Raw genomic sequence first — 27,712 nt, 5'->3', positions numbered from 1 at the left:
ATGTAATGTCGTCCGATTCCATTTCAATGGTCCTTTAAAGATGCTATGTCTATTCTGTAGACATTTTTGCACATTTGCCATATTTTGGGTCCTTGGTGCATGATTTACTTAAAATAGGAGGAACATATATATAGAAGCTATATCCAAATCTGAATATATTTGAACGAAACTTGCCACACGTCAGGATATACTAACTTCACAACCTTGTGCACAATTTTTCGAACGAAAATATATATGGGAGCTATAACTAAATCTGAACCGATTTTCTCGAAACTCACCACTCATCATTCTAGACCCAATTCAGTACAAATCGAAGGATATAAAGGGAATTTGGTGCACTATTTACCTAAAATCGGACGAAAATATATATGGGAGCTATATTTAAATCTGAACCAATTTTCACGAAACTTAGCACACATCATCCTAGAGTTAATTCAGTACGCTATGCTATGTCTTTGGTGCACCATTTATATTAAATGGGACGAAAATATATATGGGAGCTATATCTAAATCTGAACCGATTTTCAGGAAACTTAGCACAAATCATTCTAGGCTTAATTCAGTACGCAGGGCCAAATTGTGTGTAAATCAGAAACCCCAAAAACCCAACATTAAGGGGGTGTACCTTTATATGGGAGCAATGCCTAAACGTGGACAGATATATCCCATCTTCGAACTTGGAACTGGCTGCATAAAAAATACGACTCTATTCGTGTAGAGGCTAGATTGATTACAGCAGACACACGTAGAGACGGGCAGACAGACAGACATAAAGCCTCCGGAATACTGTCGTAGCGATTTTAAACTAAACCTGAGTCTCAAAATACAGAACGAATTATTGGAAATAATTGGAGAATAAATTCAGAAGTCTATTGTTGAAGATCTGAAAAGAGTTGTATTCTTTTCGGTTTAAGCGGATGAAATTACGGATAAAGGAGCAGCTATCAATATGTATTAGATTTTTTGACAGGGTATCTAAAAAAACTCAAAGAATGTTTCCTTTGCTACATGGAAGTAGAAGAGTTAACAGGAAAAGAATTCTTAACAGGTTCTTGACAGGTCAAGGATATGACGGCGCGTCTAACATGTTAGGCAATTATAATTAGGTGCCATTATTAAATCAAAATCCATTTCTGTAATATACATTTATTGTTCCTGTCACTTTTTAAATTTATGTTTAAATCCTGTTTCGAAGACTTGCGAAATTCCAAGTATATTTTCAACAATTTCGGAAATTTTCTCATTCTTTCCAAGATCTCCAAAAAGCTCTGCTACTTTATGTAAAACAACAATTATAAAATTTCCATATATCGAGTTTAAAGAAATCATACAATTTTATGAAAAAGATTTTCGAAATTGTAAATAGGAAGTAGAAATTGAATTGGATCTGTGGATCACTATGTGGTATGTGACGTAAATTTATTTCCAAATATAAATCTATTGTTACAAATCTTAATAACGATACCGGTTACCACAGCATCAGCTGAAAGAAGTTTTTCTACAATACGTCGAGTAAAAACGTATCTGAGAAATCAAATGCAAAGCCCACGCTAATATAATAAATATATATTTTTCTAAAAATAGAAGACTTGATTTGTTATACGGATTATTTTTATATCCCTCACCACACTGTGGTATAGGGTATTATGTGTTTGTGCATATGTTTGTAACTGACATAAGAAAACGAGATAGACACATGGTTCCTTTTGAGAATATGCATAGAATCACTTTTTGAGTCGATTTATGCATGTCCGTCAGTCTGTCCATGATAAATTGTGAACAAAGTGCATGTTGCATTTATGATCCGATTTGGCACAAGTCACGAAACATATTGAAATTGGAGAAAATCGGTTCAAATTTAGTTATAGTTACCATATATAGATTTAGGTAAATGGTACACCAATATTTGTCCGATTGAGACAAAATTTTACGAAGCGTAAGTTCTGTTTGATGTATGTGATGTTTTGTTTAAATCGGTTCAGATTTAGATATAGTTCCCTTATATATATATTTTTGTCCGATTTTATCTAAATGACGCACCAAATGTTTAAGATATAGCTCACATGTATATATTTTCGTTCGATTTTATCTAAATGGTGCATTAAACACAAAATATTTGGCCTTGGTGCCTATGCGGTTAAGATTTAGATATATCTCCTATATATGTATATTCGTCCGATTTTATGTAAATGGTGCACCAAAGCCCCTATATTTCTTTCGATTGGAACGAATTTTAGCATAGCGTGCTGAATTGAGTCAATAATGGCGTTTGCTAAGTTTCGTAAAAATCGGTTCCGATGTAGATATATTTCCGTCCGATTTATTGTAAATGGTGCACCAAAGACCCTATATACCCTTCGATTTGCACGAAATTTGCATACTGAATTGAGCCTTGAATGATGTGTGATAAGTTTCGAAAATATTTATGGGAACCGATTTCCACAAAACATCGTATTCATCAATATGGACATAACTCCGTACATAGACTTAATTAAGTACGCAGTGCAAAATTTCGTTATTATCGGAAAAGTATATGGAGTTTGGTGCACCATTTAGATAAAATCGGACCAAACTATATATGGGAGCTATATCTAAATCTCAACCGATTTCCCCAATACTTCGCATACATCAATATGGACCCATTTAAGTACGCTAAGCTAACTTTTGTTTGAATCCTTGGGATTTTGGTGCACCACGGACAACAAACTGGACATAATTCAGTACGCTGTGCAAAATTTGGTATCGATCGGACAATGTGTGGGAGTTTGGTGCACCATTTACATAAAATCGGTCGAAAATATATATGGGAGCTATATCTAAATCTGAACCGATTTCCACAAAACTTCGTACACATCAATATGGACTTACTCTAATACGCTGTGAAAAATTTGGTATCGATCGGACAATCTACGGGAGTTTGGTGCACCATTTACATAAAATCGGACGAATCTATATATGGGAGCTATATGTGAATATAAACTGATTTCCACAAAACTTCGTATACATCAATATGGACTTATTCCAATACGTTGTGCAAAATTTTGTAACAATCGGACACTCCTTGGGAGTTTGGTGCATCATTTACATAAAAATGAACGAAAATATATATGGGAGCTATATCTCTATCTGAACCGATTTCCACAAAAACTTCGTATACATCAATACGGACCTAATTTAGTGCGCTGTACAAAATTTTGTTTCAATCGGACAAATATTGGGTGTTTGGTGCACCATGTAGGTAAAATCGAACGAAAATATATATGGGAACTATATGTAAATCTGAACCGATTCTCTCCAATTTCAATAGGGTTTGTCCTTGAGCGAAATAAATGGGCTGTGCCAAATTTCATCTAAATCGGATCATACATGCGATCTGTAATTTGTTCACAAGAATACATGGACAGACGGACGCACGGATAGACAGACGGACATACAACTCTGAAATGAATTCTATGCATATTCTCAAAAGGAACCATGTGTCTATCTCGTTTCCTGTTGCCTGTTACTAACATATGCACAAAGGCATAATACCCTCCCTGTACCACAGTGTGGTGAAGGGTATAAATATAATGTTATTTTGAATAATACATTGTAACATGGAACATGTAAATAACTTGGATTCCCATGTTAATGTTCGGCTTATTTGGTAGATTGTGGCTAACCTTAAAAAACCATAAACTAAAATTACAGATTTTAACAAAGCAATAAAATACACGAAATTCTCGACTGGGCATAAACATAGTAATTTACACAATAGGCGGAACCATAGTAGATACTTCTATAAGACATTTTTTAAAATACACTCAAAAATAAACAATAATTTTAATTTAAATATTTAAAAAAAAAATCAAATAAAATATTTTTTAAGATTAACCGGAATAAATCAACGAATGATTTAAATAATAGTCTGAAGTGTGAAGAAAAAACTTTGTTTGGCTGTTTTTCGCTCCATTTTTTCGAATATCCATAAAAAATAATAAGGTGTAAATCAATATTGGTTTGGATTGGATTTTGATAAACGTTCTGGTCCATTGAGTTTATTGTAGGCTTAAATATTTATGGCAAAAAAAAAAAACAAAAAAATAATAATACAATACAATACAACATAAATGTAGAACATAAGACGAAGATGATGATGTCAATCAAATAGAACAAAATAGAACACACAATTCCAATGTAAATGAAAGTAATTCTAGGTTACAAAAATTTACCTATAAAAGTTCATCGTTTGTTAGGGAAGAGCACAGTCTGCTGTTTGACTTGAAATCATCGTAACAAAATGGTAAGAGAGGCTAAATATTGGAATATAGATTGGGATTTTTTTTATTTAACTGAAACTATTTTTATTTCCCGCTACAGAAATTCCTAATTGCCGCTTTGGCTTTTGTGGCTTGCGCCTATGCTGATGTTTCCGAATTGGGCTACACATATAAACGCCCAGATGGCCCCGGTATCACATATGTGTCAAAACCTAAAGTTGTTAAACCCATTGTTGAACCCTTTGGTGAGCTTATTGTTGAACCCTTTGGTGAGCGTATTGCTAAACCCAAGGACATTTTTGGACCCTTTGGTGAGCGTATTGTTGAACCCATTGCTGAACCCAAGCGCATAGTTAAACCCATTGTTGAACCCAAGCGCATAGTTAAACCCATTGTTGAACCCAAGAAAAATGTTGGACCCATTTTTGATACCTTTGGTAAGCGCATTGTTAAACCCATTGTTGAACAACCCAAGGACATTTTTGGACCCTTTGGTGAGCGTATTGTTAAACCCATTGTTGAACCCAAGCGCATAGTTAAACCCATTGTTGAACCCAAGCGCATAGTTAAACCCATTGTTGAACAACCCAAGGACATTTTTGGACCCTTTGGTGAGCGTATTGTTAAACCCATTGTTGAACCCAAGCGCATAGTTAAACCCATTGTTGAACCCAAGCGCATTGTTAAACCCATTGTTGAACAACCCAAGGACATTTTTGGACCCTTTGGTGAGCGTATTGTTAAACCCATTGTTGAACCCAAGCGCATAGTTAAACCCATTGTTGAACAACCCAAGGACATTTTTGGACCCTTTGGTGAGCGTATTGTTAAACCCATTGTTGAACCCAAGCGCATAGTTAAACCCATTGTTGAACCCAAGCGCATTGTTAAACCCATTGTTGAACAACCCAAGGACATTTTTGGACCCTTTGGTGAACGTATTGTTAAACCCATTGTTGAACCCAAGCGCATAGTTAAACCCATTGTTGAACCCAAGCGCATAGTTAAACCCATTGTTGAACAACCCAAGGACATTTTTGGACCCTTTGGTGAGCGTATTGTTAAACCCAAGAACTTTTATTTACCCGTTGTTGAACCCAAAAAAAATGATGGACCCATTTTTGATCCCTTTGGTAAGCGCATTGTTAAACCCATTGTTGAACCCAAGCGCATAGTTAAACCCATTGTTGAACCCAAGCGCATAGTTAAACCCATTGTTGAACCCAAGAAAAATGTTGGACCTGATACCTTTGGTAAGCGCATTGTTAAACCCATTGTTGAACAACCCAAGGACATTTTTGGACCCTTTGGTGAGCGTATTGCTGAACCCAAGAACTTTTATTTACCCGTTGTTGAACCCTTTGGTGAGCGTATTGCTGAACCCAAGGACATTTATGAACCCATTGTTGAACCCTTTTGAACCCGAGCAATTTTTGAAACCCGAAATTGATGGTTATCGTTACAAGACCGTGCGTCGTGCCTAAGCGTTCGCTTAACAAATCATACATTTAGTTTAAGTCGTTAATTTTATAATAAAAAGTGTTAAAAAATGGAAAAAAATAAAAAATGTGTTTGGCTTTACAAATTTTTTTTTTTTTTTTCAATAGATTTTCAAGTCTTTCCCCCATGTAAATGTTCCCTCTAATGTTCGGTATTTTGAAGGATTTAGCCACAGTTTCCCACCGAAGAGGTTGGTTATATCATTCCGGGTTTTTAAAAGAAGAAAAAAACCATTGCAGATAGATTTCAATTTAAGTCTAACCCGTAAACAGGGTATTAGCCGAAATTGGCTAGGTTCTTTGGTGGTTAAACAACTAAACCAGTAATGTCGGACGGGGCAGACTATATGATATCCATCACCACATACTGGAGATGCTCATACGTGCAATGTCATGTCGATAGAACAGATGATAATATCTTTAGAGCATAATCGATATGCAATCGATGTAAATTAAATAAGTGATATACATAGATATATGTACCAATTTCAAATCCACCCATAAACATGACATTCTAAAATCTATGCAAAATATAGGTTCTTTGGTGTTCCATTTTGTCCGGATTTACGTTTCAGCCCCTCGGTTTTGCCCAATCGTATGCGATTTTTAGCACCGTTTCGGCTTTCCTGCATAGTAAGTTTGGATTATTTCCCCTAAAAAGTATTATAACGACGTCTGCATAACAGATTGGTTCAAATCCTTCGTCGGTTAAGTTCCTTAAGAGTCCGTTTATGGTGGTTACCCACAGGAGCGGTGACAGATTCTTGTTAATTTATTGCATTTTTTCTGTTTATCGTGGAAGTTGTCCCAGAATACTACGGCGTGCTCAGAATACTATGGCGTGCTCTGTTGTAAAGCCTTCGGACCTCTTTTCCTTTGTTCCGAATCTCCCCTGTCATCCAGGGGTTTTCAAATGAAGATCTCCTTTCTCGAAGGGGACAACTTTCTTCGATAGACTTTCTGTCTATGACATTCGTGTCTAGGCATTCATAGTTTGGTTGCCCTAAACTCTCCTTGACTAGTCTCCCGAACTTTATCCAGTTAGTTTTGGACTTTTTACGGAAGTGTATTGGTTTCGGCGGTGGCCGTAGGATTTCGAACATAATATATTTGTGGTCAGAAAAGGAGTACTCTTCTGAGACCCTCCACTCCTGTACCTCGTCCATTAAGTTAGCTGAACATAATGTTATATATAATACCTCCTCTCTAATTCTGTTAACAAAGGTATGTTTATTGCCTATGTTAAGTGTTATCAGATCGTTAGTATTCAAATAATCTAAAAGGGCCGGGCCCCTATTGTTAGTATTTGTACTGCCCCACGCAATATGATGTGAGTTAGCATCACTACCAATTAGTACTTCGTTACCTGTTTCCTGTGCTTTCTTCACCAGTCGCTGCAGCACCGCCGTTGGTGGTGGTATCGGCGAGTCGAACGGGAGGTACACTGAAGCCAGGTAAATGTTACCACTCCCCTGTTTCAGTACAGTGGCGTCCGATGTTGACAACTCTGGGGAGAAGAGAAAGCATACATTTTTATGACATATTATACAGGTTCTCGGACGAGACCCCGTATTTGCATAGAAGAGATGGTAATTTATATGGCTTAATCCAGAAACCTTGTTTTTAATTGTCCAAGGTTCCTGGATCAGTCCGATGTGTATTTTACCTTTTACAATTTTCTCCATCAGGGCCAGGGTTGCCGTCTCGCTCCGATGGAGGTTGATCTGGATGACGTCAATCAGCTGACCTCCAGTGACCGGTTTTCTTGGGAGTCTGTGATATTCACATCGGCTCCCTCCTCTATGTTGCTGGGAATTATCCCCTAGCTGTTTTCTTTGGCTTCATCGTCTCCAATCCTTGCCTTACCGATTTTGAAGAAAACGGCATTGACGCCTTGCCTTTGGTCTTAGCCAGACTTGCCATTGAAGACTTGTCTAAGCCTAACACAAGGAGAGCCCCTTCCTCCTTTTCCTCCCTGTGGAAGACTTCCCATTTCTTCACGTGCAGCGTCTTGTTTTGTAGGCTGAAGACCTTGAGCTTTTTTCCTCACCAGCTTGAGCTTCATTGTTCCATCTATTGGTCCAATGCTTGCCACTACCTTTCTCAGGGCTTCTATGCTTTTTGGACTTCCAAATTCCAGCATTAGATAGTCCCCTTTGAGCTTGCTTTCATTTCTATAGGTCCCCTCCTTCCAGTAGGTACTCCATTATCTTGGTATTGCTTCTTTAATACATCTTTATGGACTTCCAAATTCCAGCATTTCTGTCGATCACCTTTGAACTCGCAGCTATTCATTTCTATAGAGTCCCCTCCTTCCAGTAGGTACTTAATTATCTTTAATACTTCTTTATGGGTCTCCTTCCTTAGCTTACCGGACGCGCTATTTCCGTCGATCACTGCATAGCAGAGCTCGTCTCGATAGCGCTTCCTGGCAATCTTGGCAAAAGACGGCTGCTCCTTACCATCTGTTGCTGTCATCGTCCTCTTTCACAACTTCCGGTTGGTCCTTTTGGGATTCCCGGTCTTTGCTGAAGATTCCGACTCAGCACTCGTCTTCCTGATATCAGAGCCAGCCTCGTCTGCCCTCGTCAGTGGATTCTCGTGACAGTCTCCTTTGACGTTGGTTTGGCTCAGCTTTCTCTTATTATCATTTCTTTTTGGCGGATTTGACAGTCGCCTGCTCATCCGTAGACCTTATCCTCTTCGCCGCTTACGCAGAAGTGGAGGGAAGTTCAGGCTTATCCTTTTGAGTTTCTGCCTGTGTCTCGCTCTTTTTGTTTATCCGGTTCAATCTGGCCCCAGACAACTGTTAGTTGTGAGTTTGGCGATGTTTTTACTCACCTATCATCTCTATCATCTTGTCAGCCTCATCTATCTTCCGGCTCTCCAAGACAGTTATGTTTGTTTGATTATCATGATCAGACTCAGAGTTCGAAGTTGAGTCCCCTACTGTCTCTGAAGGCTGGGTCGAGATTGCTCTTCCCCTGTGGTTCCTTAACTTCCAGTTGGTGTTGCCCGAAGGCTGAGTGCTTGTAGCTATACCTTCGACTACAGATGCCGAGACACCCACATCTGTAGGAGATTGTTGCTCACGATCACTGGATGACGACGGGGCGTGACTCGTGGGCAGATCAACGACACCCGCCGGTACTGAGTTATTTAGGCTCTGCACCGTAACGTTTATTCTTTCTTCTTCTTTTTCCATCTTTGTTTTTTGTTTTAGGGGAACACCCCCATAGTTAGTTTTGGTCCGCGGGGACAGAAGCCCTGGAGGTGGGTGATCAAACTATTCTATTACTTACAGCCTGCGCTGGTTGTAATGAATTAGTATGATCATCCACCCCCCCCTATCCGCCACCTGGGGACGCACCCGGTTGGAGTCTAACAACTCCCTAAACTTAATTAAGAAACTATAATTAATAATTTCAACGTCTAGCGCATTTTGAGTTTAAACCGGTATCTACGTAAGCTTAACAAACCAGAAGACACATCAGTGTAAAGCGCTTGTAAGTCTTTACAAATGTTTTACATAGATATATCTCTTTGTTTAGGTTTGTTAAATGACGTCATATTGTTTTACACATTTTAACATGAAATTAACTAATAATAAATACAGTAGTCAATGGCATGTTAACAATAGGTATATGTCATATGGATTGTAAACTTTAAATCTAGATTTATATGAGAACCTAAAATGGACTTAAACCACTTTCAAAATAAACGACTCATATAATAGTTTATTTGAGGTTATTTCGGAACTTTACGCATGATTTATGGCCGTTATTACATCATAACTGGAAGTAGCCAGCTGTTATTTACAGAATTTGTGTGAAAATTAACATAACATTTTCACTTTTAATTTAAAGTATATTAATATCCACATCGCCAATACGCTGACAATAATCTAATTAATAATGTTGTGACTATCACCAACTAAATATATTCTACTACAAAATATTTTAATAATATATCTAATCCGAATAAACTCGGCCCCATAAAAATGTCATGCTAAATAGCTTAATGGCCTTTATGGCAAAGTTCACATTTAATGCTCGATGCACAACACTGTTAATTTTATGATTACTATGATGATGATGATGCTAACTAATTAGGGTCACAAAATGTGTACGTTAAAAATGTACCCAAAGGCAGTCGGGTTCACCTATGGTTTTATTATCACATGGACATGTTTGTTTGTTAGTTTTTGTTTAAAATAATAAATACGATTTTATTTATTTAAATATTATTTAGCAAACATTTATGACGTTAGAGGAAGGTAAACCTCAGCAGTCTCGAACACCGGCATCCCTTTACACACTGTCAAAGTTCAAAAACCAGATTTTTTCGAGATAATAAATTTAAATGTTTTGTATTAATTATGCATGCGACTAACAAGATATTATTGTTATTCATTATTTGGATTATGTCTTTAGATTTTGGGTTTTGATTTTTGTACCCTTCACCACACTGTGGTACAGGGTATTAAGTCTTTGTGCATATGTTTGTAACAGGCAAAAGGAAACGAGATAGGCACATGGTACCTTTTGAGAACATGCATAGAATCTCTTTTTACGTCGATTTATGCTAAATATCTTTCGATTTGCACGAAATTTGGCATAGCGTACTGAATAAAGTCTAGAATTTGTGTGTTAAGTTTCGTGAAAATCGGTTCCGATTTAGATATAGCTCCCATATATATTTTCGTCCGATTTAAGGTAAATGGTGGAACAAAGGCCCTAAATATCTTTCGATTTGCACGAAATTTGGCATAGCGTACTGAATAAAGTCTAGAATGTTGTGTGTTAAGTTTCCTGAAAATCGTTTAAGATTTAGATATAGCTCCCATTTATATATTCGTGCGATTTAAGAAAAATGGTGTACCTAAATTTCTAAATGTCTTTCGATTTCCACGAAATTTGGCACAGCATAATGCATTGGGTCTAGAATGTTGTGTGTTAAGTTTCCTGAAAATCGGCTAAGATTTAGATATAGCTCCTATAGATAGTTTCGTGCGATTTTAGATAAATAGTGCATCAAAGTCCCTATATATATTTCGATTTGCACGAAATTTGGCATATCGTACTGAATGAAGTCCACATATATCTTTCGTAATTAACTTAGTATAACCTATAAGTTAGATATAAATGCTGCACCGAATTCCCCAGGTGGGTCCGATTGGCACAAAATTTTGCACAACTTATTGAAGTTATTACGAGATAACGTGTGGCAAGTTTTATTAATATTGGTTCATATTTAGATATAGTTCCTATATATAGTTTCGTCAGATTTTAAGAAAAATGTGCACCAAAGACCCAAAGTTATATAGTTTATATAACCTAACATGTGGAAAGTTTTATTTAATCGCTTCAAATTTGGATAGAGCTACCATACATATTTTCTCCCGATTTGATCTAAATGATGCTCCAAGAACTCAAAATAAGGCCGATATTCTGTGACAATTTTCGATGAAATCGGCTTAAATTTCGATATAGCGTTTATACATATTTTCGTCCGATCAGATATGTATCCAAATAATCAAGGGGTATCCCATTGTTATATTCTTTAAAGTGATTTTCATAATTTTGACCCATTGAGAAGAATCAACTCTATATCTGACCGAATGAAAAATTTAGTATCGGTTGCAGAAAGACATGTTTATGGGTCCAATTTCATTTTACTGGTCCTTCAAAAATGCGACGTCTGTTAAGATTCATCTGTTGAATATACCCAAAGTGGTGTAGGGTATCATATAGTGGCCCCGTCCGACTTTAACTTTCCTTACTGGTTTTTTTCTCGTTTTTTAATGATAGTCAATAAAATATTGGATTTTAAGTGGTTTTAAAAAAATGTATATTTAAACGAGAGTAAGAAAAAATCCATTGTTATGAGAAGAACTGTACATTGTTATACCCTACACAAAGTGTAAAATTACTGTATTAAAATACTAAAAAGCAACAGTATTCAATAATGAACAGAAGCAAATGACGGAAGTAAGGGAGACTTTTTGTTTAGATCTCTATATCTCGGTAATTATTCAAGAGATATATAAAATTTTTATAGCTATAGTTATTGTCATCTGATACTTAATTATAAAAACTAGTACCAAAAACGGTATGATAAAATAGTATGCTTAAATATTCAACACTCATAGGCATAGCCTGGTAATTATTATTGATAACAGTCTGGTTGGAATTCAGATCATCTAATGGCTCTATTTTGTTCTAATATGCGACCACAATATTTGACTATTAAGGTTATATTTTCTAGCGGCGGACGTTGACGTCTCAAGGTCACACACACACACTATCAACGCATTTTCTTCAATAGAAACACGTTTGGTCTTATATAGGGGAGAGGGGGGCAGCTTTGAACAGCGCTCATAAAATCTTGGTTTAATATTTTTCCGACCCGCAACCACATTTTTGTATATGGCAATCCTGTTCTCTATATGCGTAAACCACTTTGGCTTGCTTTTTCAGTTGTCGAAAAATTGTGCATGGGTGACCATGTTTTCTCAGTGTAATTGTAAACTTTTATTCATTTAGTTTTAAGGGCGCAGGAAGAATTCTGTGATAGTTTTCTTTCGTCAAACAAATTTTTTGCATTCCAACAATCATTTCAAACATAACTAATGTAATTTCTTTCATATAAATATTTATTACAAAAAAAGTTATTTTAAATTTCCGTAAAATGCCATGGGTTGGGCACCTTTGAACATGCCCATTAAACTCGAGTAAAAAAAGGAGTTTTTAACATTTGGCTTCGATTTCTCAAAATTTCAAATGGGCTAATATGATTACGAAATTAACTGTATTTTTCACCATATTAATTTTTGTTTTTAAGTCATTTTATGTTTTAATAACTTTTGATGTAAATTTTTTAAATTTTGAATATTTTTATATATTTTTTAATGAATTAATGCATTTCTGATATGTATGAATAAAATACATACATATTTGAACATAAACACTGTAAAAAACCATGTGGTTCAAAAATGCCAACCCCTGTTCAAAGGTGCCCCCCTGGGGGGGCAGTTTTGAACACTTTGAGTTCTCCATTAAAACAGTAATAAAATATATTTCACCTATTAGTTAAAATTTATAAGAAACCAAAAATTATAAAATAAAAAATGTTATAAGGCTTGAAAGCAAAAAGTGTTCAAAGGTGCCCCCCTCTCCCCTATGTAATTTCGAACGATATTAAATGATTGTTTTTAAAGATAAACCGACAAACATTTTAATGAAATAATAGAACATTCTGTATATGGCCGAAAGTACCCCCTCAATAAAACGCCGAATCTACCCCAAAGGTACTTTCTATAGTTTTTTCATTTTTTTTCTATCAATATTTTAAAAGCTTTATATTTTTTTATTATTTTTATAAGAACATTTACTGTAACTAATAACCTTTTAATAATACTGCCTTAAAATTTGAAAAGTTTCATGCACGAAATATCTACGAATTGGAATGGAAATATTACAAAAACCAGTAAGGAAAGTAGTAAAGTCGGACGGGACCGACTATATGATATCCTTTACCACTTTGGGTATATTCAACAGATGAATCCTAACAGACTTCGAATTTTTGAAGGACCAGTAAAATATACTAAAATATACGAAACTATATATAGGAGCTATATCTAAATCAACTTGCCACACGTTATGTAATAGTAACTTCAGTAGGTAGTGCAAAATTTTGTACCAATTGAACCCACCTTGGTGAACCATTAATATCCAAATTGTGTCAAATTTGTGTAAAATTGGACGAAAATATATATGTAGAAGCTATATCGAAATCAGAACCGATTTAACTACAGTTCATTGTACAAAATTGTAAGGCAATCGGACAAAAGTTGGGTCTTTATTAAACCATTTGTATAAAATCGGAAGAAGAGAGTATATGGGAGCCAGGGACGTACGCAGGGGGGGGGGGCGGTCGTATTTTGTTCACAGTAAATTTATGTTTGCAACAGCGATTTTTTTCATTTTGTACTACCGGGCCTCCCGAAATGAAATCCTGTGTACTTTGCTGATGGGAGCTATATCTAAATCTGAACCGATTTTCTGGAAACTTAGCGCACATCATTCTATACCTAATGCATTACGCTGTGCAAAGTTTCGTGCAAATCGAAAGATATATAGGGACTTTAGTGCACCATTTACCTAAAATCGGACGAAAATATATATATGGGAGCTATATCTAAATCCGGACCGATTTTCGGAAAACTTAACACACATCATTCTAGACTCAATTCGGTACGCCGTGTCAAATTTCGTGCAAATCGAAAGATATATAGGGACTTAGGTACACCATTTACATTAAATCGGACGAAAATATGTATGGGAACTATATCTAAATCTGAACCGATTCTCACAAAACTTAGCACACGTCTTTCTAGACTTAATTTAGTACGCTATGCCAAAATTCGAGCACATCAAAAGATTTTCAGGGACTTTGTGCACCATTTACCAAAAATCGGGCGGAGCTATATATAGGAGCTGTATATAAATCTGAACCGATTTTCATGAAACTTATCACACATCATTCTAGACTTAATTCAGTACGCTATGCCAAATTTCGTTCAAATCGAAAGATTTTCAGGGACTTTGGTGCACCATTTACCAAAAATCGGACGAAACTATATATGGGAGCTATATCAAAATCTGAACCGGGTTTTCCCAATTTCAATAGGGTTCGTCCTTGAGCCAAATAAGTGACCTGTGCCAAATTTCATCCAAATCGGATCATAAATGTGACCTGTCCTTTGTTTACAATTTAACATGGACAGACAGACGGATCTGATGGTATCAACGCGCAAGACGTCCAGTAGACTCGGACCAACTGTGGAACTTGAGAACTACAGCTCCGAGGTAGTTAAAGACTTTATATACCTTGGTACCTCCATAAAAAAAAAACGAATGACATCAGTTTTGAAATTCGGAGAAGGATTGTGATGGCCAACAGATGCTACTATGGTCTAAGTAAGCAGTTTAGAAACTAGGCTAACACCCGCCACACTAAACTCACACTTTACAAGTCGCTGATACTACCCGTGCTATTATATGGATCAGAAGCATGGGTACTTGCGCAAGCAGATGAGGCAGCTCTTGGGTTGTTTGAGAGAAAAATTCTCCGAAAGATCTACGGGCCGATCTGCGTCGACGGTGAATATCGGCGTCGAATGAACCACGAGCTTTACAATTTATACGCGGACATCGACATAGTCAGTCGTATTGAGCTGCAGCGACTACGGTGGCTAGGCCATGTTGTGCGGATGAATGAAAATGCCCCAGCTCAAAAGGCATATAAAAATGAGCTTACTGATGGTTCCCGTAGAAGGAGAAGGCCACGAATTAGATGGAAAGACCAAGTAGAAAACAACATCCTGGAACGTGGTCTTCCAAACTGGTGGACAAAACCGACGCGCTTGGAAATCTTTTTTTAAGCTCGGCTTATGGAACAACCGTTCTGTAACAAGCCAGCTAAGTAAGTAGTAAGACAGACGGACGGACATGCATAAATCGACTTAAAAAGTGATTCTCAAAAGGAACATATGTCTATCTCGTTTCCTTTTACTTGTTACAAACATTAGCACAAAGACATAATACTCTGTTCCACAGTGTGGTGAAGGGTATAAAAACATATGTAACTAGTAAGAAGAGTTCAAAAGTCGGACGGGGTTGACTATATGATACTCTTCTTTGGATCGTTTAGAAAATATCGGGCTATATCTAAATCTGAACCTATTTTCTCCAATTGCAATAGGGTTCGTCCTTGGGCATAACAAGTGACTCGGATCATAAATGCGATCTGCACTTTGTTTACAATTGACATGACAGATAGACGGATAGACAGATAGAAGTAGAAAGTGAACCTATGCATATTTTGGGATGGAGATTTGGGAGGGAGATTTGTCACCATATACGAAACGAGCTCAAGAACTCCAAAATACCGATAATTGGGAGTAATGGAAAAAATGGACCAATATCAAAATTTTGGGCGAGATTTGTTACCCAATATGGACTAAAAGTCCTAAAAACAGCCAAATCGGTAAAAAATGCGATGGAAACCCCCAAAATACTTAAAATTGTTTGGTACCTTTATATGGGGGCTATCAGAAAAAGTGGTCCTATATTTATAATTTTTAGTGGAGAAATGTTATACCCTATAAGAACCCAATGTACCAAATCACAGCACGCTAAAAACCCCAAAAAACCAACATTAAGTTGGGTATCCTTATATGGGAGCTTCGCCTAAACCTGGTTGTATACGACTCTATGCAAAATTTTGGTGATCTATCTCAATTCTTGTAGAGGCTAGAGTGATTAGACCAGACATACGTAGACGTATATAAACCGAATGCAGGAACTTTGAAAGCGATTTTGTGCTATAGAGCGGATGGAGACTACACCCAAAAATGCAACATACCTGAGTTCCACAATACAGAACGAGTTAATAGAAATAATTGGAGAATACATCCAGAAGTCTAATGTTGACGAAGTAAAACGTCCTGAATTCTTTTCGGTTTAGCGGATGAAACTTCGAAATTTCCGAAAAGGAGCAGCTATCAAGCAGAAGGATTAAGAGGAAAAGAGTTATCAACCGTCATAATAAACACAATAGCCAGGTTGGGTTCGAATCCAACATCTTTGACAGGTCAAGGATATGACGGCGCGTCTAACATGTCAGGTAATTATAATGGAGTGCAGGTCATAATTAAATCAAAATTCCCTGTATACATTGTACAGTTCCTCTCACATTTTAAATTTACGTTCGATTCGAGAAATTCGAACAATATTTTCTCAAATTACGGAAATTTGCTCATTCTTTTGAAGATCTCCAAAAAGCTCTGCTATTTTATGTAGAATTTTTCGAGAAGCAAATAAATCTTTCAAACGACTGCATCCATATTGAGAAATACAATGGGTTGAGCGCATGATAGCGTACAAATATTTAAGAAATCTATAGAAGAGATAGTACAATCGTTGGTAGAAATATGAGAAAATGGTAAGATTTACTTTGGATTAATTGCTAAAGAAATAAGTAGTGGGTGTTAGATCTTGTAACACATCGAAGAACTTACTTTACCAGCGATTCCACCTCACTGAGAAGTTCGTTGATGCCTGACTTCGTGGGACTGATGAAGATCAGTGGCGAGATCCGAAGCTATAGTCTTCCCCGCATTACCCCTTGACGGACAATCCTATACTTTCCCCACTAATAAATAACGGCTTTAAAAACTACAACAAACTGGAATTCAGACTGAATATTTTGCAAAAACCAAATTCAAATGGTATCCCAAATAACCAGCCAACATACTGAAATTAATATTAACATATTGCAGTAAATTGTCATTACAGAGTTGTAAAATTAGTGACGAGGAGTTCCCCAAAATATACATGGAAGTTATAACAACAAGAAGGGTTGGTGGGCAAAAGTACACGTCAAATGTAATGGGTTCGAACTTTTATAGAACTACATTATTGGACGAACTTATTGTGTATATATAGCAGAAAATGAACAAAATTGTTAAAACATTATCAAATGTAGTGCCATCACGAATTATAAAATTATATAAAGATTTTTAAGAAATCATAAAATTTTATGAACACGATTTTCGAAATTGTAAACAGGAAGTAGAAACAGAACATACCACACAGTGAAATCAATTTCCATATATACATCTATTGTTACAAATCTTAATAACGATACTGGTTACCTCAGCATCAGCTGAAAGAAGTTGTTCTACAATACGTCGAGTAAAAACGAATCTGAGAAGTCAAATGCAAAGCCCACGCTAATATAATAAAAATATATTTTTTCTAAAAACAGAAGACTTGATTTGTAATACAGATTATGTTTATACCCCTCACTTCACTGTGGTATAGGGTATTATGTGTTTGTGCATATGTTTGTAACTGGCATAAGGAAACGAGATAGACACATGGTCCCTTTTGAGAATATGCATAGAATTACTTTTTGAGTCGATTTATGCATGTGCGTCACCGCATTTATGATCCGATTTGGATGGTTCAGATTTAGTTATAGCTCCCATATATAGACTTAGGTAAATGGTACACCAATATTTGTCCGATTGAGACAAAATTTTATACAGCGTAAGTCCCATATATATATATATATATATTATACCCTTCACCACTATGTAGTACTGTGTATTATGTCTTTGTGCATATGTTTTTTAACAGGCAAAAGGAAACGAGATAGACACATGGTTCCTTTTGAGAATATGCATAGAATTACTTTCTGAGTCGATTTATGCATGTCCGTCCGTCTGTCTGTCGATGTTAAATTGTAAACAAAGTACAGGTCGCATTTATCATCCGAATTGGATGAAATTTGGCATAGGTCACTTATTTGGCTCAAGGACGATTTAGATATAGCTCCCATATATATTTTCGTCCGATTTAATGTAAACGGTCCCTATATATCTTTCGATTTGCACGAAATTTGGTACAGCGTAATGAATTAGGTCTAGAATGATGTGTGCAAAGCTTCGTGAAAATCGGTTCAGATTTGTATATAGCTCCCATATATATTTCGTCCGATTTAAGGTAATTGGTGTACCAAAGTCCCTATATATCTTTCGATTCGTACGAAATTTGGCACAGCGTAATGAAATAGGTCTACAATGATGTGTGTCAAGTTTCCTGAAAATCGGTTCATATTTGGATATAGCTCCCATATATATTTCGTCCGATTTAAGGAAAATGGTGTACCAAAGTCCTTATATATCTTTCGATTTGCACGAAATTTGCCACAGCGTAATGAAATAGGTATAGAATGATGTGTGTTAAGTTTCATGAAAATCGGTTCAGTTTTGAATATAGCTCCCATATATATTTTCTTCCGATTTAAGGTAAATGGTGTACCAAAACCTTTATATATACTTCGATTTGCACGAGTTTTGTGAAAATCGGTTCAGATTTAGATATAGCTCCCATATATATTTTCGTCCGATTTTAGGTAAATAGTGCCCCAAAGTCCCTTTATATGCTTCGATTTGCACAAAATTTGGCTTAGCGTGCTAAATTGAGTCTAGAATGATGAGTGCTGAGTTTCGGGAAAATCGGTCGAGATTTCTATATAGCTCCCATATATATGTTCGTCCGATTTTATGTAAATGATGCATCAACGCCCCTATATATCCTTCGATTTGCACGAAATTTGGCACAGCGTACTGAATTAAGTCTAAAACGATGTTATACTTCGTGGATATCGGTTCAGATTTAGATAAAGCTCCCATATATATTTTCGTCCGATTTCAGGTAAGCAGTGCACCAAAGTCCCTTTATATCCTTCGATTTGCACGAAATTTGGCATAGCGTACTGAATTAAGTCTAGAGAGATGTGTGTTAATTCTCGTGAAAATCGGTTTAGGTTTAGATATAGCTCTCATATACATTTTCGTCCGATTTTAGGTAAGTAGTGTACCAAAGTCCCTTCATGTCCTTCGATTTGTACGAAATTTGGCATAGCGTATTGAATTGAGTCTAGAATGATGAGTGGTGAGTTTCGGGAAAATCGGTTTATATTTCGACATATCTCCCATATATATTTTCGTCCGATTTTATGTAAATGGTGCACCAAAGTCCCTTTATATCCTTCGATTTGCACCAAATTTGGCATAGCGTACTGAATTAAGCCTAGAGAGATGTGTGTTAATTCTCGTGAAAATCGGTTCAGATTTAGATATAGCTTCCACATATAGATTATATTTTTAACAACGCGGCGTCCCGAATAGCGTGTATTAATTTTGCTATAAATCATTTTCCATAAATTTTCCCCATGTTACGCAGGCGGCTCTAAATCTGCTCGAATGAAATTAAAGTAAGGATAGGTTGGAGAAAAAGGGAACATAGACATGCAATTGTTAGGATACATATGTACAATATACCCAAAGTGGCCCAGTCCCACTTTACTACTTTCCTTACTGTTCCTTACTGTTTTTTTTTTGTTTGTCCGACTTTATCGTAATGGCGCACCAAACTCCAAATATTTGTCCTCCCATGTATATTTTTTCGTCCGATTTTATCTAAATGGTCCATTAAATTATCTAAATGGTCCATTAAATTCCCAAAATTTTCAGTACACTGAAAATCGGCTCAGATTTAGATATAGCTCCCATATATATTTTTTTCCGATATTAAGTAAGTTGCCCACTAAATACTCACTACTAGGCCGATTGACACCACATTGTAGCCATAATTTAATTAATATTTATTTTAGTTATTGATTTCATTTGTTTGGAGACCTATAGTGAAATTTAGTGGAGAATGTCTAAATTTCTGTATAATGTGGTCTCAGTTGAAAAATATCCAAATTTTAACAAGGAAAATATAATTTTATTTAAATTACACATTATATGCATAATTTTATTTATATTAATTATAGTTTTTGATTTCATTTGTTTGGAGACCTATAGTAAAATATAGTAAATGATATTTTTCCTCTTGGCAACTTCCTCCTAAAAATATTTACTATAGTTAGCGATTTCTTGTGTTTGAAGACCTATAGTGAAATACTACAATGTAGTATTTATGTGTAATTTCGCCGTAGATGATAAATATCCAAATTAAAAAAAAAAAACAGTAACGAAAGCTCAAAAGTCCGACAGGGCCGACTTTATGACATCTTTCACCACTTTGGATACATACAAGACATGCTAATATATACAATATACATTCGGATTCTTTTGTGTACCACTTGTATGAAATCGAGCAAAATAATGAATGTGGAGCAACCGTGGCATAAACGATTGGTATGCTACAGCACAGCGCGCTGACCACAATTTTACCTCGTGTATAGGGAAAAGACGTATGCTGCACCATTTACAAAAAAAAAATATTATATATCGAATAAACATGGGTGCACCATTTACATAAAATCAGACGAAAATATTCCCATATCCGATCCGATATTCCGTCCGATTTTATGTAAATCTAAATCTGATCCGATTTCAACAAAACTTCGCATACATCTATCTGGACATAACTCCGTACATAGACTTACTTAAGTTCGCTGTGCAAAATATCTCTTTATCGGAAAAATATATGTGGTTTGGTGCACAATTTAGATAAAATCGGACGAAACTATATATGGGAGCTATATCTAAACCTCAACCGATTTCCCAATAATTCGCATACATCAATGTGGACCCATTTCAGTACGCTCTGCAAACTTTGGTTTGAATCGGAAAATCCTTGGGAGTTTGGTGCACCATTTACTTAAAATCGGACGAAACTATATACGAGAGCTATGTCTAAATCTGCACCGATTTTAGCAAAACTTCGCGGATATCAAACTGAACTTAGGTCAGTACGCTGTGCAAACTTTTGTTTGAATCGGAAAATCATTGGGAGTTTGGTGCACCATTTACTTAAAATTGGACGAAGCTATACGTGAGAGCTATATCTTAACCAGAACCGATTTTAACATAACTTCACGGACATCAAACTGGACCTACGCTGTGCAAAATTTTGTATCGATCGGACAATCCGTGGGTGTTTGGTACACCATTCACATAAAATCAGACGAATCTATATATGGGAGCTATATCTGAATCTAAACCGACTTCCACAAAAACTTTATGTAAATAAAATCGGTCGAAAATATATATGGGAGCTATATCTGAATCTAAACCGACTTCCACAAAAACTTCGTATACATCAATAAAGACTTATTCTAATACGCTGTGCAAAATTTTGTATCAATCGAACAATCCTGGTCAGTTTGGTGCACCATTTACATAAAAACGGACGAAAGTATAAATGGGAGCTATATCTCTATCTGAACCGATTTCCACAAAAACTTCGTATACATCAATACGGACCTAATTTAGTACGCTGTACAAAATTTTGTTTCAATCGGACAAATATTGGGTGTTTGGTACACCATGTAGATAAAATCGAACGAAAATATATCTAAATATATATCTAAATATATATATATATCTAAATATATATCTAAATATATATATCTAAATATATATCTAAAATATATATCTATATATCTAAATCTGAACCGATTTTCTCCAATTTCAATAGGGTTCGTCCTTTAGCCAAATAAGTGAGCTGTACCAAATTTCATCTTAATCGGGTAATACATGCGATCTGTAATTTGTTCACAAGAATACATGGACAAACGGACGCACGGGCAGACAGTCGGACATGCAACTCTGAAATTGATTCTATGCATATTCTCAAAAGGAACCATGTGTCTATCTCGTTTCCTTTTGCCTGTTACAAACATATGCACAAAGGCGCAATACCCTCCCTGTACCACAGTGTGGTGTAGGGTATAAATAGAATGTTATATTGAATAATACATTGTAACTATTTTGAATAATACATTCTATAAAGATAACGAGACAATTTGGTATTCTAATCTACCCTCGTACTGAATATATTTTAAAGCAAATCTTTTGTATTAGTAAAAAAAAAATCCCCGAATGGGTTATTAATTTATGGAAATAACATGGATTCGCAGGTTTTTGTTCGGCTTATTTGGCAAATTGTGGCTAACCTTAAAAAGCCATAAACTAAAATCACAGATTTTAACAAAGCAATAAAATACACGAAAATTAGTAATTTATTCAATAGCGGAATAATAGATTGTAATTTTTTAAATATTTAAAAAAATTTAAATATTTAAAAAATTATTTATTTTTTAAGATTTTTTTTAATTTTGATATTAATTGATAAAAAAATCAACAATTGTTATTTGGTGAAATTCTAGCCAAAGAAAATCTCCGTACTTTCCTTGCCAACGGACAACTTTTAGCCAACAAATTGTCTTGAGGTATTAAAAACAATCAAATCTTCGGCCTAACAAAAAATAACACTTAGGAATAAATTAAGAATAACAAAAGAAAATACGCAAAGCCTATTTGAAGCAAAAAACAAAAAAAACATATTAAACGGAATAAATCAACGAAAGATTTAAATAATCGTCTGAAGTCTGAAGAAAAAACTTGGTTTGACTTTTTTCGCTCCATTTTTTCGAATATCCATAACCATAAAAATAATAAAATGTAAATCAATATTGGATTGGATTTTGGCAAACTTACTGGTCCATTGAGTTTATTGTTGGCTTAAATATTCATGGCAAAAAAACACCAACAACAACAACATAACATAAATTTTATGTTCTACGAAGATGATAATGTCAATCAAAGAAATAGAACACACAATTCCAATGTAAATGAAAGTATCAAATGAAAATCGTAAATAAAGCATTAAATTTTAGGTTAACAAAAATTTACCTATAAAAGTTCATCGTTTGTTAGGGAAGAGCACAGTCTGCTGTTGGACTTGAAATCATCTTAACAAAATGGTAAGAAAGGCTAAATATTGGAATATATAGATCTGAGATTTTTTAACTGAAACTATTTTTATTTCCCGCTACAGAAATTCCTTTTTGTCGCTTTGGCTTTTGTGGCTTGCGCCTATGCTGATGTTTCCGAATTGGGCTACACCTATGAACGCCCAGCCCCAGTTACCACATATGTGTCACCACCTAAAGCTTTCGAAAAGAAGACTTATGTACTACCCGCACAAGCTCGCGTTACAACTAAAGTAGTTCCAGCTCCAGTTGCTCCCGTTACCACATATGTGTCAACACCTAAAGTTTTCCAACCTCAGACTTATGTCCCACCCGCACTAGGTCGCATTGTAAAACCCATTGTTGAACCCTTTGGTAAGCGCACTTTTAAACCCATTTCTGAACTCGAGGGCACTTATGGACCCATTGTTGAACCCTTTGGTAAGCACACTTTTAAACCCATTTCTGAACTCGAGGGCACTTATGGACCCATTGTTGAACCCTTTGGTAAGCATATTGCTGAAGACAAGGGCATTTATGGACCCATTGTTGAAGCCAAGGAATTCTTGAAACCCGATCATATTGCTAAACCCAAGGACATTTATGGACCCATTGTTGAACCCAAGGAATTTTTGAAACCCGATCATATTGCTAAACCCAGTGACATTTATGGGCCCATTGTTGAACCCAAGGAATTTTTGAAACCCGAAATTGATGGTTATCATTACAAGACCGTGCGTCGTGTTGTCTACAGACAACGTGCCTAAGCGTCCGATTAACAAAGAGTTCATTTAGTTTGAATCGTTAATGTTATAATAAAAAGTGTTAAAAAAAAATAGAAAAAAATTACAAAAAAATGTGTTTGACTATGGAGAAAATTTTCCCGTAGAGGTTCATATTTTCAAGCCTTTCCCCCATATAAATGTTCCCCCTAATGTTCGGTATTTTGAAGGATTTAGCCACAGTTTCCAACCGAAGTGGTTGGTTGTAATGTATCATTCCGGGTTTTTAAAAGAAGCAAAAAACCTTTACAGACAGATTTCAATTTAAGTCTACCTGTTGCTATAGCCCCCGTAAACAGCGTATTAGGCGTAATTTGCTAGGTTCTTTGATGGTAAAACAACAAAACTAGTAAGGTCGGACGGGCCCGACTATATGATATCCTTCACCACATACAGGAGATGCTCATACATGCAATGTCTTGTCGATAGAACAGACATACTATCTTTAGAGGATAATCGACATGCAATCGGTCTAAATCTGAACCGATTTTCAAGAAACAAATCATTCTGGACTCAATTCAGTACGCTATGCTAAATTTTGTGCAAATCGAAAGAAATGTATGGACTTTCATACACTATTTATAAACCAGTAAGGAAAGTAGAAAAGTTGGACGGGGCCGACTATATGATACCCTTCACCACTTTGAGTATATTCAACAGATGAAGCCTAACAGAAGTCGCATTTTTAAAGGACCAGTAAAATGAAATTGGAACCATAAACACGTCATTCTGCAACCGATACTAAATTGTTCATTTGGAAAGATATATAAAACTATATATAAATCTGAACCGATTTTCAGGAAACTTAACACACATCATTCTAGACCTAATTTGTTACGCTGTGCCAAACTTCGTGCTTAAATCGACTCAAAAAGTGATTTTCTGCATATTCTCAAAAAGAACCATGTGTCTGTCTCGTTTCTTTTGCCTGTTACTAACATATTTACAAAGACATAATACCCTGTACAGGAAAAAAGAACCTCAAAACTTGGGGGCTACAAGAAAAAATTGACCAATATTTATAATTTATAGTGGAGAGATGTGCTACCTAATAAGAACTCGACGTACTAAATTACAGTCAATTTGGTCGAAAAATACGATCAGAACCCCAAAAATACCAAAAATGTTGGGGGTACCGTTATATGGGGACTACCATAAAAACTGGACCTATATTTATAATTTTTAGTGGAGTAATTTGGTACCCAATAACAACCCAATGTACAAAATTTCAGAGAATTCAGTCATAAAACGAGCCCAAGAACCCGAAAATACCGAAAAGTGGGGGTACCCTTATACGGGGGCTTTCCGAAAAAATTTACCTTTATTTATAATGTTTGGTAGGGAGATTTGCTACCCAATAAGAACTCAAAGTACCAAATTTCAGCGAATTCAGTTTAAAAACGCGCTCAAGAACCTCAAAATGACGAAAATTTGGGGTAATCTTATATGGGGGCTATCCGAAAAAATGGACCTTTATTTATAATGTTTGGTAGGGAGATTTGCTACCCAATAAGAACTCAAAGTACCAAATTTCAGCGAATTCAGTTAAAAAACGCGCTCAAGAACCTCAAAATACCGAAAATTTGGGGGTACACTTATATGGGGGCTATCCGAAAAAATGGACCTTTATTTATAATTTTTTGTTAGGGAGATTTGCTACCCAATAACAACACAAAGTATCAAATTTCAGGGAATTCGGTCGGAAAATGTGATCAAAATCCCCAAAATACCGAAAATTGGGGGTAATCTTATATGGGGGCTATCCGAAAAAATGGGCCTTTATTTATAATTTTTAGCAGAGAGATTTGCTACACAATAAGAACTCAAAGTACCAAATTTCATCGAATTCAGTAAAAAACGAGCTCAAGAACCTCAAAATACCGAAAATTTTGGGGTAACCTTATATGGGAGCTATGCCTAAACGTGGACCGATTTTCTCCAATTTCAATAGGGTTCGTCCTTGGGCCAATTAAGTGACCTGTGCCAAATTTCATCCAAATCGGATCATAAATGCGACCTGTATACTTTGTTAACAAAAATACATGGACGGACGGACAGACGGACGGACGGACAGACGGACGTGCATAAATCGACTCAGAAAGTGATTCTATGCATCTCCTCAAAAGGAACCATGGGTCTATCTCGATTATTTCTGCCTGTTACAAACATATGCACAAAGACATAATACCCTGTACCACAGTGTGGTGAAGGGTATAAAAAATCGGACGAAAATATATATGGGATTTTTTAGAATCGTCTGAGGGTTCGTGTCAGGAAGATATCGAGTCTGTAGAATCGAAACAGGAGGTCATTCATTTATGACATGTGTATGGACTGCCTACCAATGATAATCCGGGCCTTGCACAAACTTCGGCAAGAAAACGTTGTAGTAAATCAGGATCCGTCTGATATTCCTCAAAAAGTCCAGACACAGTCTGCACCTTCTAAGGAAGTCCAGGCTAGCGATACTGATTAAATAAAACGAACTCGTCTACTCACACTATTAGGAATGTGGGTAATAAGGCCGCTAGCTCCCCAATAGCAGCTATTGGGAATCCTAGAGGTAATTAGAGTTTCAATATTGAGGCAGAAAATTTAGACATTGTCCATAGTCTAGCGTTGCCTCCTTGCGATACGGATGTCTTCGACTCCGATTTTCTTTCGTGGGCAACCTTTAGATATCTTTTTTAGCGTGGTCTATATAACAATTCTCGATTAAGTGATATTGAGCGTCTTTGTCATTTGACACGAAGTACTAAAGGGAAAGCTCGCTATATTGTTTCTAAATTCCCCTTAACGAACCGCAGTTTTGGTCTGGCGTGGAACGCGTTGAAAGCCACATATGATAATCCTTGTTTGTTGATTCATAATCAGTTTAAAATATTATTCGCTCTTCCGGTACTTCCAGTTGAAACAAGTTTGGGTTGTTTGTTTACAATGTCCATTTACGACGTTCGTACGGATAATTGGGATCCGTTCTTAGTTTTTATTTGCCTTTAAAGGCTTCCGAAAATTGCACAAACATTGTGGGAGCAAAGTGTTAAAGACAAGTCATCTGTTTCGCTTTGGGTAGACCTCGATAGGTTTTTAACGGAACGGATTCAAACACTCATATCAAAAAATCTAACATTAACAAATTCCAAACCCACGTCTCGCAAACTCATTCTTATATGTATTCTGGGGAGCGGGAAATAAAATTTTGTAAGCCATACATTTGAAAGCAAGTTGAATTTGAGGAATTGGCAACCATATCGGCCCTGGGGGCAATTGAATTTCGAAATATATTTAGGTACTCGACTTTTCTATAATTTTTGATGCATAGATAATAATAATTTTTGATACGGCAAAAATGTGACTCATCGAAATATTGGTTTTATACTCCATGGTTCTTTGGACCAAATCAGTTTCGGACAAATTGGACTCATTTACTAATATCCGCCGGTCCGTCTACGTGTCTGTCAGGCTGGCTGATGTGCAAGATAACTCTCGAAGGGAGTAACCGATTTCCTTCAAACTTTTCACATCGTAAAATTTCTTCCAAACTTAAATCAAGCTACCCCACAAAATGGTCCATATTTTGATGAAAATTAATTTTATAATATGAATATCCGATTTCAACCAAACTCTGTAAACCCTAATATTTTATCGAAACCTGTATAATGTTGGAAGATGGGACTCATTAGTCCACTCCTTTTAGTATCTCCCCTACAAAGGGTGAATATTTTGAAAGCTTTTAAATCTCATATGCTCATATCCATCAAGAATCCCAATATTTTATGATGCATTTACTCAGGAATATGGCTTATAAATGTTTATCTTTATATACAAATAA

The 27,712-nt window shown here is 36.0% G+C and overlaps 2 protein-coding genes across 2 annotated transcripts; both read left to right on the top strand.

The window, feature by feature from the left end:
* The first annotated feature begins 3,596 nt into the window (after positions 1-3,596).
* LOC133336241 (uncharacterized) lies at positions 3,597-5,679 on the top strand. The gene is made up of 2 exons (XM_061544523.1): positions 3,597-3,605; positions 4,360-5,679. The coding sequence occupies exons 1-2, from the start codon at positions 3,597-3,599 to the stop codon at positions 5,677-5,679; spliced, it is 1,329 nt and encodes a 442-aa protein (XP_061400507.1).
* Positions 5,680-16,423: 10,744 nt separating this feature from the next.
* LOC133336240 (uncharacterized) lies at positions 16,424-23,865 on the top strand. Its single transcript, XM_061544522.1, has 2 exons — positions 16,424-16,447; positions 23,185-23,865. The coding sequence occupies exons 1-2, from the start codon at positions 16,424-16,426 to the stop codon at positions 23,863-23,865; spliced, it is 705 nt and encodes a 234-aa protein (XP_061400506.1).
* The last annotated feature ends 3,847 nt before the right edge of the window (positions 23,866-27,712 follow it).

Source organism: Musca vetustissima, unplaced genomic scaffold (assembly GCF_032173495.1).
Source record: "Musca vetustissima isolate MV318-11 ecotype Yass unplaced genomic scaffold, APGP_CSIRO_Mvet_v1 utg83397, whole genome shotgun sequence".
Taxonomy (NCBI): Eukaryota; Metazoa; Arthropoda; class Insecta; order Diptera; family Muscidae; genus Musca; species Musca vetustissima.
Note: the sequence above shows the minus strand (reverse complement) of the source record. Positions and strands in the feature narration are given on the sequence as shown.